Here is a 14,798-nt window from a genome sequence, read left to right as displayed (position 1 = left end):
GATAAACACCTGGCAGCCGTTGCTCCGTGATGGTGGGAAACTGGACCAGTGGGCAAGTGGGCAACAAACCCTAACAGTTGATCCTTGGTGAGAGCAGACACAGGTCGGAGACCGGGGCTCTTGGAAAGATGCCCAGACAGTGTGCATGCACTGCACGGTGAGGTGTGTGCTTCTGGAGGGCGTTCATGCCCATAAAGGCCCGGGCCTCTCCTGGGGGAGATGCTGCGGACAGGTAGGAGTTGCTGCTTCAGTGCAGAAGAGAGGGTGGGCCAGGGAGAGGCCATGTGGTCTTAACTCTCATCTGGTTTTTAGCCATGAGTTTCAGTATTTAATCAAGAGGTCAGCAGGGGTTGGAGTGCCTACGCTGCCAGACATAAACTGCTCTGAGGTCCGAGACCTAGGACCGCACTCAGCATGAAGCAGCCCCTCCCCCTTCCACGGACAGGGTGGGGGAGAAAAAGGGGGCTTGCAACCCTCCCAGCTTCCCCATGTCTGGTCAGCTCCCCAGGCTCCCTGTCAGCGCCCCTCGAGAAGGCTGGGCTCGTGTCTACAGTGGGGAAGTTTGCCTCCGGAGGGCAGCCCATGATGACAGCTCCACTGTGTCCGTGAGAGAAGCCCACCTCAGCTCAGGGCAGGGACCCCTGACCAGGCTTCGCCCCTCCTCCTCCGGGGAGGGTTGGGAGCAGGTCAGCATTTTTGCCGGTTCTCCTCCAGGGTCGGCTGAGTGTGTAACGGGGTTCGGGGAGGGGGAGGCTCTCATCTTATTCTCAGAGCAACCCTAGGAGCGGGGCTGCTTCGATCCCTACCACACAGGAGAGGAGACAGGCAGAGCGTGAAGTTAGCCTGGATTGAGAATGTGTGCGGGGAACCCCTTCCCCCCGGGGCCTGGCCTCCTAGTGCCGCTGTGCGGGCCAGGACAGGGCCCTGGCCGGGGGGCTCCCTCCTGCGCTCACCTCCCCCGCCCCAGCCCCAGCCCGCCGCCGTGGACTGCAGGATCAGGTCGGTAGTCGGGTAGTAGGAGAGCGAGAACAGCAGGGCGGGGCTGGCTCCCGAACAAGGACCCTCACAGGGGCCAGCACCGCCCCCCTGCCCTCTGCCCACCCTCTGCCCCGCACCCCCGCCCAGCACCCCAGGCCAGGAGGAGCCCCGGGCCCAGAGAGAAGGGACCCCCTCCGGCACGGTGGTTTCAGCACCTCGGCCAGCGCCGGAGCGTGGCTCCCGCTGGGCCAGAGCCGCCCCTCCGCCCTCTCTTCAAGGCAGGCAGGGGGGACCCAGGGAAGGGCAGTGGACAAGGCGGGTGGGGGTGGTCCTGGGTGTTGGGCTTCCGTCACCACCTGCTCATTCATTCGCTCAGTTCGATCACCCTGGAGCCGTCCTTGACTCCTGCTGGCTCTCAGCACCCTTGGGCCCCATCCGTCAGCGTTTCCTCTTCCTGCCCCCCTGACAGAATGTCCAGAGTCAGGCTGCTTTTCCCAGCCTGCGCCGCCCAGGCCCCATCTCAGCCACGCTCGTGTTTACTGCAGAGGCCTCTCTCTGGAGGTGCTGTGCCCACTGCTGTCCCCCTGGGTCTGGTCTCAGCTTAGCAGCCAGGGAGGGCTTTGAGCAGGTGAGCAAGAGGCTCAGAACCTTTGCTTCCTTCCCCTGCCCTGGGGGCCCCAGCATTCCACAGACTCCCCGCTGTCCCTGGGCACACTCCCTCTGGGGCTCACTCTGCTGATTCCACCACAGGGGACACTGGTCCCCAGACATCCACTCTGTTCTCTCTCTTCTCTGGAAGGTCATCTTCCCAGCAAAGCCCTCCTTACCCACTTTACCTAAAACCCCAACCCCTCCCAACACTCCCCAGCACTCCAGTGCTCTAGTTTTCCTGCTCAGCACCTACCATGCTTACCGTGAATGCTTCTTATTTGTCTTGTTGATGGTCTATAATCCCTATTAGATTCATTGGAAGGACTGACACTGAAGCTCCAATACTTGGGCCACCTGATGAGAAGAGCTGACTCACTGGAAAAGACCCTGATGCTGGGAAAGATTGAGGGCAGGAGGAGAAGGAGACGACAGAGGATGAGATGGTTGAATGGCATCACCGACTCGATGGACATAAGTGTGAGCAAGCTCCAGGAGATGGTGATGGACAGGGAGGCCTGGCATGCTGCAGTCCATGGGGTCGCAAAGAGTCGGACACAACTGAGCAACTGAACAGCAATCCTCATTAGAATATCAGCTGTTCCTCCCATAGCTGACCCAGGGTGGATACCCGCTGATAGTTGTTAAAGGCCTGAGTGATTCCCAGGCATGCTTTTTGTTGCCAATTCCCATGTGATTTCCTATTGCAGGGGGTCCCTGCACTCCACCCCCACCTAGCTGAAGCCCCTGCCAGCCCCCTACCTGCATGCCTGCTCTGGCCTCTTCACTGGCCCCTCACTGGCTCCCCCCTCCCACCCCATCCGGAACAAGGCCACAGGGCCAGATGCTGACCCTGGGATGATTTGACCAGACCCACCCAGGCAAGCCCTGAGTTGACCAGCCTGAGGACGCTTCTTGGCCCAGATGGAAGCCTTTCTGATCTGTCTGCACCTCCCCAGCTCCTGAGAGGGGGTGTAGGTGACACCGAGTGGCCCCTAAACCCTGTAACCAGCAGCCTTCCTGTGACAGGTTCACTCTGGCCCACCATCCCAGCCAGCCAGGGCTCCCAGCCCTGGTAGAAATCCTGAGCCCTGCCATGGTGCCCCCCTTAAAGAGGCAGCCCCTCAGCAGTCAGCCCGCAAGGTGCCCAGCCAGGACCTCCTCCTCCTCTTTGGGGCTCAGCTCCTTTGCTTCTTTGGTCCTCTTTGCCCAGACTTCCCCTCCACAGCTGCCCAACTCCAGCTTCAGGTCACAATCAGATGCCCCCTCTTCCAGGAAGGCCTCCAGCCTGGGCAGAACGGGTCCTGGTGCTCCTGCTGCACCTGGCAGAGGCGTCACTGACTCCCGGGCGTCAGTGAATGTTTAAGGGAGACAGGAAATCAGCCCGAAAAGTCACCAGGTAGCAGGAGCGGAGCCCCGCTTCCCCGACTCCCTGGGTTGATGGGGTCAGACAGGAGGAATCAGGACTCAGGGAAACCAATCCCCTGTGAACACGCAGCCACGGATGCAACAGAGACACTGCCACTTATGGCCAGCAGAGGGCGCCCCTGGGCCACAGTCTCTGATGAAAAAGACTTTAAGAAATTGTGGTTTCCCTCTTTTGCAGACCGAGGCCCCAAGGGCTGCAGCACCCCAGAGAGTGAGAGGTGCCAGTCCTGAGACCTCCCCAGCCTCCCCCCCGTGTGCCCTCTGGTGTCCCCTGCCCACCCCCAACTCTCTCCCCACCCTCCCCAAGTTCTTGCTCCCTCTCCCCCTAACCCTGAGACCCGGGCTCAGCCTCTAGCTCGAGGACAGGCAACAACCTAGGGCCTGGGGGCACCAGGGGTGAAAGCGGCAAAGCTCTGCAAAGCCCCGGCTGCAGGTGCATCACCGCTGTGCCAACGTGCCCGAGAAGGCCTTGCTGCTTCCTGGGGAACCCGTCTGGGTGACGGTCCCACACAAACAGCCCTGGGACAGCGCCTGGGCAGAGTCCAGCTCGGCACTGGATCTGAAACAACCAGGGTTGGACACAAAGGTGGTGGCCCTGTGAGTACAGGCTCTGTGTGTGTGTGTGTGTGTGTGTGTGTGCAGTGTGATGTATCACATATACTGAGAATGAAAACATCACAAGCTGGTGCGCTGGATGAATAAGGGCAGGGACGCTGAAGGAGACATCCCCCCAGACCCTGGGGTCCAGGCAGCACCACTGACCATGTCAAGTGCATGCCGCAGGAACCCCATCCCACAGCCCACCTGGGTATGGCATGGGGGCCCCTCAGAGAAAGCAGAGAAGATGCTGAGTTCCATGAATTAAAGTACAGATGAAATTCAGACAACAGAAAATGAAGCACTTGGAAAATAAAAATATAAGACAGAAATAAAATTCAAAAGAAAGACTGAAAGATAAAGTCAAGGAAATAGCCCAGAAACTAGAGGAAAAAGAAATAGAAAAATAAGAGTGGGGAAAAAGAAAAATATTTCAGGGCTGAGGTGAGAAGTTTAATGTCTGAATAATAGTAATTGCAGGAAAAAAAGAACAGAGAAAGTAAGGGTAAGGAAATAATGAAAAACGAAAAACAGAACTAAAGACTGAGGATTTGATGACTTCCACAATAGAAAGAAAGAAAGATCAACATCTTTGTGAAATTTCGAAACAACACCAGGAAAAAATCAAAAGATACTAAAAGCTTGTGGGAGGAACCCACATGGCAAACAAGTTGGGGATTGGCCTCCAGCTTCTCAACAGCAGCAGCGGGAACTCAGAGAGCGCAGAGCAAGGCTTCCAAACTCCCAGGAAAAATAATTCCCTGTACAGACTTCCACACCCAGCCAAACTATCAACTGAGCAGAAAGGTAGAATAAAGACCCCAAAATCAGTAGAATAAAAACAAAAAAAAACTTGATTTTCCCCTTTCTTCAAGTTCCCAGCAGATGGACTCCCCCACAAATAAGGAACTAATCTAAGGATAAAGGGGACATGGGATCAGGGAAGTGGGACCCCAACCCAGGAAAGAGATAAAAGGCATTTCCAGGATGGTGAACAGAGGTTTACAGGTGTCAGTTGAGTCATGAGGATCCAGACTGGAGCAGGCATTCAGAGCAATCTACAAGAAGGCCTTAAAGAAAAGGGAGGGAGGGAGGGAAATAAATTATGTAATGTATTTGGACACATTTAGGAAAGATCTAAACTTTCATCACAGAGGATGGAGTTAGTCACAATTGCATAGAAAACCATGCAAATTTTAAAAATGAGAAAATAATAATAATAAAATGAGGCAATTATTTTTTTAATTAAAAAGCTGTAGCAGAAAGGAATTGTGACATAGTATGCTAACTTGGGGACTTCCCAGGTGGTTCAGTGGTAAAGAACCCACCTGCCAAGTAGAAGACAAGGGTTTGACCCCTGGGTCGGGACGATCTCCTGGAGAAGGAAATGGTAACCCACTCCCGTATTCTTGCCTGGGAAATCCCACAGAGGGGCCTGGTACAGTATATGCCCTGGGGTCACAAGGAGTCAGACACGGATGAGAGACTCAGCAACAACGTGCTAGCTTGGGGAGAGAGTGTATAGGGCAGAGGCTCTTGTTTTTTCCTAACAAGCTTAATATTGATAATCATTATTTGACTTTTTAAATTATATAAATGCTTAAGGTTCACTTTTAATTTGGAAATGTAAATGAAAGTGAAAACACACTTCTGAAAAACTCTAGAGGAAAACTCCGATGGAAACTACACCAAAAGCTGTGAGGGCTTTCTGTCACCACCCATGAGCTGAGGCCAAAGGGACGTCAAAGAAATTAAATCCTTATCTGATTGTGTTCCAAAACAAGGAAGGTGCTTCCCTGGTGGTCCAGCGGTTAAGGCGCATGTTCTCAAAGCAGCCGGCACGGGTCTGGTCCCTGGTCAGTAACTTAGATTCTGCATGCTGCAATGCACGGCCAAGTAAATAAATAAAAGCTTTTGTGAAATGGCCAAGTGTCACCTTACCCATGGCAAGTCGCCCAGGCCTGTATGCTAGGGCGTCCTCCCAAGGCACTCCTCAGGCATGGGGGAGATTTAGCCCAGAGCTAAAGAAAGGCTGAGTCCTGGAGGGAGGAGGACCAAGGACCTGAAGAGTCCCCGCTCCCAGGACTGAGCCAGCTCTGCCACTTAGACAACCCACCCCAAGGAGCTACTCCTGGGGTGGCCGTCTCACACACTTCTGCTGAGGCCAGGCCCTCAGAAGCATTTCCAGGAAAGGACCGTGGCAGAGTGTCAGCAGTTGCAGGGGGAGATTTGAGCCGGCGTTCTTGGGGTAACCAGAGGAAGGGGTAATTTTGAGCCAAGATAAAGCAGCAGGGACCAGATTCACACCTACACAAGAAACGTCCTAAAAAGGAGAAAACAGATGAAACAACAGTTCACGGGCCATGTGGTCTCAGGCCCACCAGGACAGGGATCCCTGGACCTGCGCCTGCCCCGCCCACTGCCCAGCGAGGCCTGACAGGCCTGGGCACCAGAAGAAGGCGTGGGAGGAGCTCCCGGGCCAAGGAGACCCCTGAGCCTCTAGCCAAGAGCCCACCATTGTGTGAAGGAAGAGACACCCCAAGGCCAGGGACGGAGCCACCGGAAGGGAGGGGGAGGAAGGCACCCTCGCTCCTAACGTAGAGGGGGCTGACGCAGGCGTGAGCACGCTGCGTCCACGGCAGCATCACTCACAGTGGGCAGGGGACGGGTCAGCGGGCTGTGGTCCAGACACACAGCGGGAGCTTGTGTCTGTGTGTGTCTGTGTGTCTGTGTGTGTGTGTGTCTGTGTGTCTGTGTGTCTGTGTGTGTGTTTGTGTGTGTCTGTGTGTCTGTGTGTGTGTGTCTGTGTGTGTGTATCTGTGTGTGTCTGTGTGTGTCTGTGTGTCTGTCTGTGTGTCTGTATGTCTGTGTGTGTGTGTGTGTGTCTCTGTGTGTGTCTCTGTGTCTGTGTGTGTGTCTGTGTGTGTCTGTGTGTGTGTGTGTCTGTGTGTCTGTGTGTGTGTCTGTGTGTGTCTGTGTGTATGTGTGTCTGTGTGTGTGTCTCTGTGTGTGTCTGTGTGTGTCTGTGTGTGTGTGTCTGTGTCTGTGTGTGTGTGTCTGTGTGTGTGTCTGTGTGTGTGTATCTGTGTGTGTCTGTGTGTCTGCGTGTGTGTGTGTGTGTGTCTCTGTGTGTGTCTCTGTGTCTGTGTGTGTGTATCTGTGTGTGTCTGTGTGTGTCTGTGTGTCTGTCTGTGTGTCTGTATGTCTGTGTGTGTGTGTGTGTGTGTCTCTGTGTGTGTCTCTGTGTCTGTGTGTGTGTCTGTGTGTGTGTCTGTGTGTGTGTGTCTGTGTGTCTGTGTGTGTGTCTGTGTGTGTCTGTGTGTGTGTGTGTCTGTGTGTATGTGTGTCTCTGTGTGTGTCTCTGTGTGTGTCTGTGTGTGTCTGTGTGTGTGTGTCTGTGTCTGTGTGTGTGTGTCTGTGTGTGTGTCTGTGTGTGTGTATCTGTGTGTGTCTGTGTGTCTGCGTGTGTGTGTTATATAATACATGGAAAGGCATACTGCTCAGCCATAAAGAAGAATGAACGAGTGGCTTTTGCAGCAACATAGATGGGCCTAGAGATTATCACACTCAGTGGAGTCAGTCAGAGAAAGATAAATATTATATGTATTATATATAAATACACCACCTAAATGTGGTGTCTAAAATTTTAAATCTTAAAAAAACACAAATTAACTTCTTTAGAAAGCAGAAAGAGACCCACAGACATGGAAAACTAACTTATGGTTAGCAAAAGAGAAAGTGGGGATAAATTAGAAGTTTGGGATCAACAGACACATTCTATATAGAATAGAAAAGCCACCAGGATTTACTGTATGATGCAGGTGACTATATTTAATATCTCTTTTAATAACCTATACATAATGCAAATGAATCTGAAAAAGAATATATATATATATATAAACTGAATCACTTTGCTGTGCAACTGAAACTAACTCAATATTGTAAACCAACTCTACTTCAATAAATAAATCTCCAGCACTGCAGGCAGATCTGAGTCACCAGGGAAGCCCAATAAATATCACACACACACACAAAGAAACAGACCCAGAAATGACGTGGATGATAAAATCAGTTGACAAGAACATTAAAACTATTTTTGTAACTCTATTTCAATATGTTCAAGAAGATCTAGGAATGCTTGAATGCATCAAGCAGCAATATGCACACTATTAAACAGACCCCATCAAACTTCACAGATGGAAAATGTAACGTCCAGGAGGACAAACATTAAAAAGCAGAGACATTACTTTGCCAACAAAGGTCCGTCTAGTCAAGGCTATGGTTTTCCAGTGGTCATGTATGGATGTGAGAGTTGGACTATAAAGAAAACTGAGCGCGGAAGAATTGATGCTTTTGAACAGTGGTGTTGGAGAAGACTCTTGAGAGTCCCTTGGACTGCAAGGAGATCCAACCAGTCCACCCTAAAGGAGATCAGTCCTGGGTGTTCATTGGAAGGACTGATGCTGAAGCTGAAACTCCAACACTTTGGCCACCTGATGCGAAGAACTGATTCCTTGGAAAAGACCCTGATGCTGGGAAAGATTGAAGGCAGGAGGAGAAGGGGACGACAGAGGATGAGCTGGTTGGATGGCATCACTGACTCAATGGACATGAGTTTGAGTAAGCTCTGGGAATTGGTGATGGACAGGGAAACCTGGCGTGCTGCAGTTGATGGGGTCGCAAAGAGTCAGACACGACTGAGCGACAGAATTAACTAGGATGACAATTACACTGATGGAGTTAATAGCCAATTGGGCGCTGCAGAAGAAACAATTATTTAGCTAGAAATAGAAACTATCCAAAATGAAACAGAGAAAATAAGACTGAACAATGAACAGAGCTTCAGGTAGCTTTGGGTCATCCTGAAAACGGCCTAATAGATACCACCTTAAGAAGCTAGAAAAGCAGAACAAACAAAACCTAAAGCAAATAGAAGACGGGACAAAATGGCTTCTTTGAGATGATCAATAAAAACAACAAACCTCTAGCAGACTGAGAGAACAGAAATCATCAGTATTAAGAAGTGAGGGGGGTGCTTCCCTGGTGTTCCAGTGGTTAAGACTCTGAACTTCCCCTACAGAGGACTTGCGTTCAATCCCTGGTCAGGGAACTAAGATCTCACATGCCACGAGGCATGGCCAAAAAATAAATTAAAAAAAAAAAATGAAAAGAAGGGAAGATGGAACTTTGCTACAGATTCTACAAATGCCAAAAGAATAATAATGGAACGTCACACCTAACTTTACACCAAAAAATCTGACCACTTAGATTAAATAAGCAGATTTCTTGAAAGATACAAACTGATAAAACTCACTCGAGAAGAAACAGAGAACTGAATAGTCTTATGTCCATTAAAGATGCTGCATTTGCATTTGAAAACCTTCCAAGAGAGAAACTTCAGAGCAGGGCAGGGGTGAGGGAGGAGGCTGAGAGATGTTGGGGAAGGGAAGAAAGAATCACCAAGGGCCAGGCTAAACCCGTTGGGTGGTGGGTCTGCTCCTTATCTTGATAAGGGTGAGGGTTTACCGGATGTAGGCATATGGCAGAAGTCATCAGATTGTGCAATTTAAGCACCTGTTGTACGTTTTACTATACCTTAAGTATAGCTCTAAAAACTGGAAAAGTGAAGGAGAGGGTGATCCCCAACTGGAGGGCTCGAGGAAAGCTCACTTGGACACGTGCCCCATCCGTGCCCCCCGCAGCCTCTACGGACCCAGCAGATGCTCTGACAGCCAGTCACAGCGGCCCCCGAGTCCTCCCAGAGTGGGCATTCACCAAGTCACCAAGGGTGTGAAGAGTCTGTCCCTCCGCCTCTGCGACAGTTCTCAACCTCAGAGGCACTTGGAGTTAGACTCATGCAGCCTGGTGGGGGCCCCCAGGAGGTTGCCGGTGCAGTAGGGATGCTGGGGACGGAGGGGCTGAGGGCTGTGTCTGTTCTGGCTTCTTGCTGCCCTGGGAATTAGAGGCTCCGGACATTGCCAAAAGCCACAGGTTCGGGAGTCTGTCTCCGCTCACTTCTTTTCTCTTGCTGCGATCTACCACTTGAGCCAGTGATCCTCAGCCTTGGGCCGGAATCAGGATCGACTGGGGGCTTGGGGGTGCCCACCCCACCCCTCCGAGCCTGGTCTGGTGGTCTTTGCCAGCCCTCCTCGTGACAGCCACATAGCAACCTGGAGAACCACTCACTCAGAAGACCAGTTTAACTACTTTAATAGAGACCAAAAGAACTGCAGCTTTAAAAAGACAGAAGGTTAATTTCTCTTGTGGAAAAGACAAGCTGATATGTGGTCCAAGGACCTAGGGTGGCAGGTCCCCTAGCCGGTCCAGGGTAGCGTGATCAGGTCCCAGTTTGCCCAGGACAAAGAGGGTTCCCAGAACACAAGATTTCCAGTGTCAGAACTGGACAGTCCCTGGCAAACCCTGACAGGTTGGTCAGCCTTGTCCAGGATGCTCTGCTCTGGCCCAGGGTGGTCCTGCCTGCAAGGCCAGGGTGGGCTCAGCACCATGGAGGGCTGGTTCCACTTGAAGTGGGAAAAAGTAGGGGCAGGCCAGAGCCCCTCACTAGCAGCTAGGGGGCCACGTGTGCAGCCAGGGGTGTCCACTGCTAAAGAGAATGGGTCCTGGGGATCCTGAGCACCGCCCGCCAGAGACAGCAGCCAGAGGAGAGGCCTGACCCGGGCGTAGGGTGGGGGAACCATCTGTCAGGAAGGACAGGCTTGTCATGGAGAGGAGGAGCTGCCTGTCCTCCAGGAAGCCCAGGGGCTGAGGGGGCCTGTGATGAGACCCACCCCACTGCCACCTGCATCCTCCCCCAGCGCCCCCCCTCCACCAGGTATTACCGGTCCTGGGATGAGGTCTAACTGGCCTGCATCAGCGCTCGGGGCGCGGCCGCTCCAGCGAGCTCCTGCAAGGTGGGCACTAGGACCTCCCTCTGCAAGAGGAAGAAATGGGCTCCCTGAGGGGAGGCGGGCATGCCAGGGTCCCTTGCTCATGGGCGGCAGGGCTGAGACTTGCTGTCCAGGTACCGGCTGCACCCACGGCCGTCTCTCAGCCTGCACCGGGATGCAGGGGATAGCAGAGGAGGGGCCTCCATCACTTCAGCCCCTAAGCCCCCCAAGCTTGCCCCTCCCCGGAACCAGAGCCCGGCCAGGCTGGGCATGGCAGCCGCCGGCCAGGGGACCAGAATGGGGTGAGCTGGAAGCAGATGGAGCCACCCGAAACTGGGGCCCCAAGACCAAGTCCTCTCCCCAGCCTGCTCCCTGAGGCAGCAGAAGGTGGGTCAGGGGAGCGGGCGAAGGTTTCAGGATGTGTCCCTTCTCCCCATCCCTTAAGAGAGGGGCTGGATGGGAGACCACAGTGCCTGAAGCAAGGGGAGGCTGGCAACCAGGCCCAGGGGGACTGCCCCCTTCCTCCCCCTCTGGGGTCAGAAGGAAGATGGGGCGGTCAACATGAGTGAGCGGGGGGGGAGAGAGGACGGCCGGCAGCAGGACACAGGGACACTTTAGGACAAAAGTTTATTGTCACCAATCTGCGATGCATACATGTTCACATTGTACAAAATGATTCCAAGCCACAGACTGGAGAAGCCCTGGGACCCTTCACCTGAGCCCCAGCAGGGGGGGCCCTGTCCCTGGGCTCTGCTGGGGGGGCAGCGTGGAAGGCCCAGGAACACGGTGGCAGGAAACCACCGCAGAGCAGCGCCGGCGGCCCAAGGGCTGCGGCAGGACCGCGGCTCAAACCCTCTGGGTCCCTCGGAGCCTGGGACACCCGGCCCGGCCCTGCGGCGGCTACAAAGGCGGTCTGCTGGGCAAAAGGGGAAGGTGCCGTCTGGCAGGTGGACACGCCTCCAGGGAACAGGGCCGCCTTCCCCAGGCCGCGGAGGGGTCCACCGCCCGGGCTGGGGCCGCATCCTTCGCAGCCCACTCTCTCCCTCCGCACCGCCTCCCCGGTCCCCCGCGCCCCAGCCACCACCAGGCTCATGAGCCGTGACTGGCCTGCAAGCTACCTGGCAGCTCGGTGTGCCGCTGGCCTCAAACCCAGGCCTGCGGACCCAGCAGTCAGGCCGCCGTGCGGCGTCTCCCCTGGAAGGAGGCCCGGCGGCAGGGGCCTTTCCTCCCCGGAGGGTGTGGCCAGACCCGGGCCGGGCAGGCTGCGTTGCAGGTCAGTCATCCTCGGGTGGAGCAGCGTCGCCTTTGGCGCGAGGTGGGAATGGACGGCACTTCCCTGAGCCCCTCCCAGCGCCCCCGCCCCCGGGGATCACCCGCGGCGCTCCCGCGCCCCACTGCAGAGCTGAGCCTGAGGCCGCGGGGGTGACACTCTGGCCCGGGCAGGCCAGCCCACCGAGCCTGCGGGCCTGACCCCTATCTGGAGCGCGGTCTCCCAGCTTCCCCCACAGCGCGTCCGAGTTCCTCGGCAGGGTCCTTCATTCATTCCCCACGCTCTCATTGGCCCCCGCGCTCGCCCCCACCACGGTCCCCCGCGAAGCAGTCTCCAGCTCTCCCCTTGCGAGCCCACGACCCTCTGCCCCCAACCCGAGGGCGCGGCCGCCGCATCACCAGCTCCCGGGAGGCCGGAGGCGAGGAGCGCGCTGGGAAGCCGGCGGAGTTTCGAGAGGGTGGGAGCCCCCCGGGCACAGGCGGGCGGTGGTGGCGTCTCGGCGCTGGCAACACGCCAAGAGCGTGGGCCTGGCGCGCCCCGCACCCGAGCCCATCCCGGCAGTCCCCTGCGCTCAGCGCCGCGGCGCCCGGCAGCCTCCTGCGGCTCTCGGCCCCGGACCGGCCTCGAGGTCTGCGGGGCGCGGCGCTCAGGGAACGGCCGGCCCGAGGTGCGCGGCGCCGGGTCCGCGGGCTCCTCCTCCGCCGTCCCGGCGCGGCCCTGCCCCTGTCCGCGCTCCCGGGCCGCGCGTAGGGCGCCCCGTCGTTGTCGCGGGCGCCAGGCCCGCCGGGTCTAGTGGTCCTAAACATTTCACAATTGCGCTACAGAACTGTTGAACTGTTAAGAACCACTGGACCCAGCGTGCGATCGTCGTCCGCCGCGCTCTGTAGAGAGGAGCCCCGACGTGCCCGGGGAGCGCGGGCACCGGACCCAGACCCCCGCCCGCCCGCCCGCGGCCGCCGAGCCCCGCGAGCCCAGCCGGCCCGGCGGCGTGTCCCCTCCACGAAGCCGGGCGGTGCGTCCGAGTGGCGGCGGCCAGCGCCGCGGCGCCTTTTAAGCGGGGCAGCCGCCCTCCCCCGCCGCCGGAATGCGTTCACGCCGCGCCGGCCCGACCGGTTTTTCCGGGCGGGGCGGCTACTGGGCCCGCAGGTCGCGCTGCTGGTCGTCCGCGGCGAGGGTACCTGCTCGGCGCGCCCACGCGGGGGTGGCCCTGACTCAGCGGCCTCCCCGCCCCGCCCGGCGCCCCCGCCTCCAGCGCCCGGCCCGGCGCCCCCGGCGTTCCTGAGGTCCGGGCCGGGGGGCGGGGGTGGGCCACAGCGGCACCGTCCTGCCAGGGACCCGGGGCGCCCGGATCACTGCGGGGGACCCTGGGCCGAGGTGGCGCCCAGGTGAGGACCGGAGCCGCCAGAAGTCCGGCCCGATTTGGGCTCATGGGTGGCGGGAGGGCCGGGCTGGACACGCCCATCAGTGTCCGTCTCACTTCAAAGGGAGCATCGTGGGAGGGGGAGGAGGGAACAAAAGGAAAGTGAAACTAGAGGGCGGGCGAGGACGCGCAGGCAGGTTTCTGGTTCTCAGACCCCGTGGGTCTCCTCCCAGAGCGTAAGGAGGGCAGCCTGGACGCCCGGCCTCCTCCGAGCTCACGTCGGGGGGCCTCATCCTGACGCTACACACCCCACCCCGTGCGGGGCGGGTGGGGGGGGGGCACAGTGCTCGCTCTGCTCTGCCCCACACCCCATAAGAGCCCGGGCCCTCCTGGCACACACCGCTCTGGCCCCCACCCCCCCATCCCCCATCCCCCACTGCCCTCCGGCCTGACCACTTGAGTCACCTGGGGAGGGTGGGGGGCCCACCAGCCAGCCTCCAGAGACTCCCTTACAGCAGAGCTGTCCATTGGGGGCTGGTGGGGGAGCTCAAGCTTTAGGAAAGAGAAAATCAGGAGGTGACCCCTGAAGTCCTCAGGGTGGGTGGGCAGCAGGCGGTGGTCATCCTCGTTGGGCTGAGCCCAGGGCAGCCCCCAGGGCCACGCCACCAGCTGGACACTGTCCTCTGGTCCCGGGAGCCCGGGCTGGTCCCAGGCCGGGACACAGACACCAAACTGGCCGGGCTCTCTGGGCGTTCTCACGCGGGCCATGCGTGTGTTTTCCTGCCGCCCTGCCCTGCGAAGGGAGCGGCAGAGGTCTCACTGTTTCCATTTGCAGTTGGGGACACTGAGGCTCAGAGAGAGGCCGTGACTTCTCAGAGGTCAAACAACGGAGCTGGGACTCCACGTCTGGCGTCTCTGCTGAGTCCACAGGCCTGAGTATCAGTAGGGGGTGGGGGTTGAGCGGAAACTGGGGTCAGGGGGGCACAGACATGCGTGTGACCCAGATGAGGAGCTTGGGACCAGCCCGGCCCAGGGCGGACCCCTCCGTCCGCCTGCTGCAGCACCAGAGGGGGCCGGTGACAAGCGACAAGCGGCAGCCTGAGGGCCCCGCCTGCGGCAGGAGGTGTTCAGGTGTGAGCCGCGCTGGGGAGGGGGCTTCCCTGCCTGCCCAGCCTGATTTGGGGATGGCAGACGCCGGGTAAATGTGGATAATGGCCTAAATGACAGTGAGATGTTGGCCAGCGATAACGCAGAGATCGCGGTGACTGGGGAAGCGCTGTCAGGAGCCGGAGCCCCACCCAGTGAAATCACCGGAGAGCCACGCAGCTCCGAGACCCCGAGGGGCTCCGGGCGCCTCCCACAGGTACCCTGCCCTCCCGTGCCTCCCACCACCCACAAGAGGTGCCAGGCAAGCTCGTAGCCCAGCTCTGCCACGTGCCAGCCTGGGACCCTGAGCACAGGCCTGGGCCTTGGTTTCTTGCTGTAAATCGGGAAGGTGGGCTGGTGCCCCCAGGCGGGTGACCCTCAGGGCGACCCCCTCATTCCACAGGAACGGGAGTGCAGACGGCAGCGGGCAGCCTCCCCGCAGGCAGAAGCCTCGCCCCGGCCCTCAGTGACCCACCTGGCGAGA

At 57.6% G+C, this 14,798-nt stretch overlaps 1 protein-coding gene across 1 annotated transcript; it reads right to left on the bottom strand.

Annotated features, from left to right (window-relative positions):
- Window positions 1-11,148: 11,148 nt before the first annotated feature.
- On the bottom strand, window positions 11,149-12,811 carry LOC122706703 (uncharacterized protein C10orf95-like). Its single transcript, XM_043922094.1, has one exon. The coding sequence runs from the start codon at window positions 12,612-12,614 to the stop codon at window positions 12,093-12,095; it is 522 nt and encodes a 173-aa protein (XP_043778029.1). The 5' UTR covers window positions 12,615-12,811; the 3' UTR covers window positions 11,149-12,092.
- Window positions 12,812-14,798: the final 1,987 nt, after the last annotated feature.

The sequence above is a fragment of the Cervus elaphus genome, chromosome 13 (assembly GCF_910594005.1).
Source record: "Cervus elaphus chromosome 13, mCerEla1.1, whole genome shotgun sequence".
Classification (NCBI taxonomy): Eukaryota; Metazoa; Chordata; class Mammalia; order Artiodactyla; family Cervidae; genus Cervus; species Cervus elaphus.
Note: the sequence above shows the minus strand (reverse complement) of the source record. Positions and strands in the feature narration are given on the sequence as shown.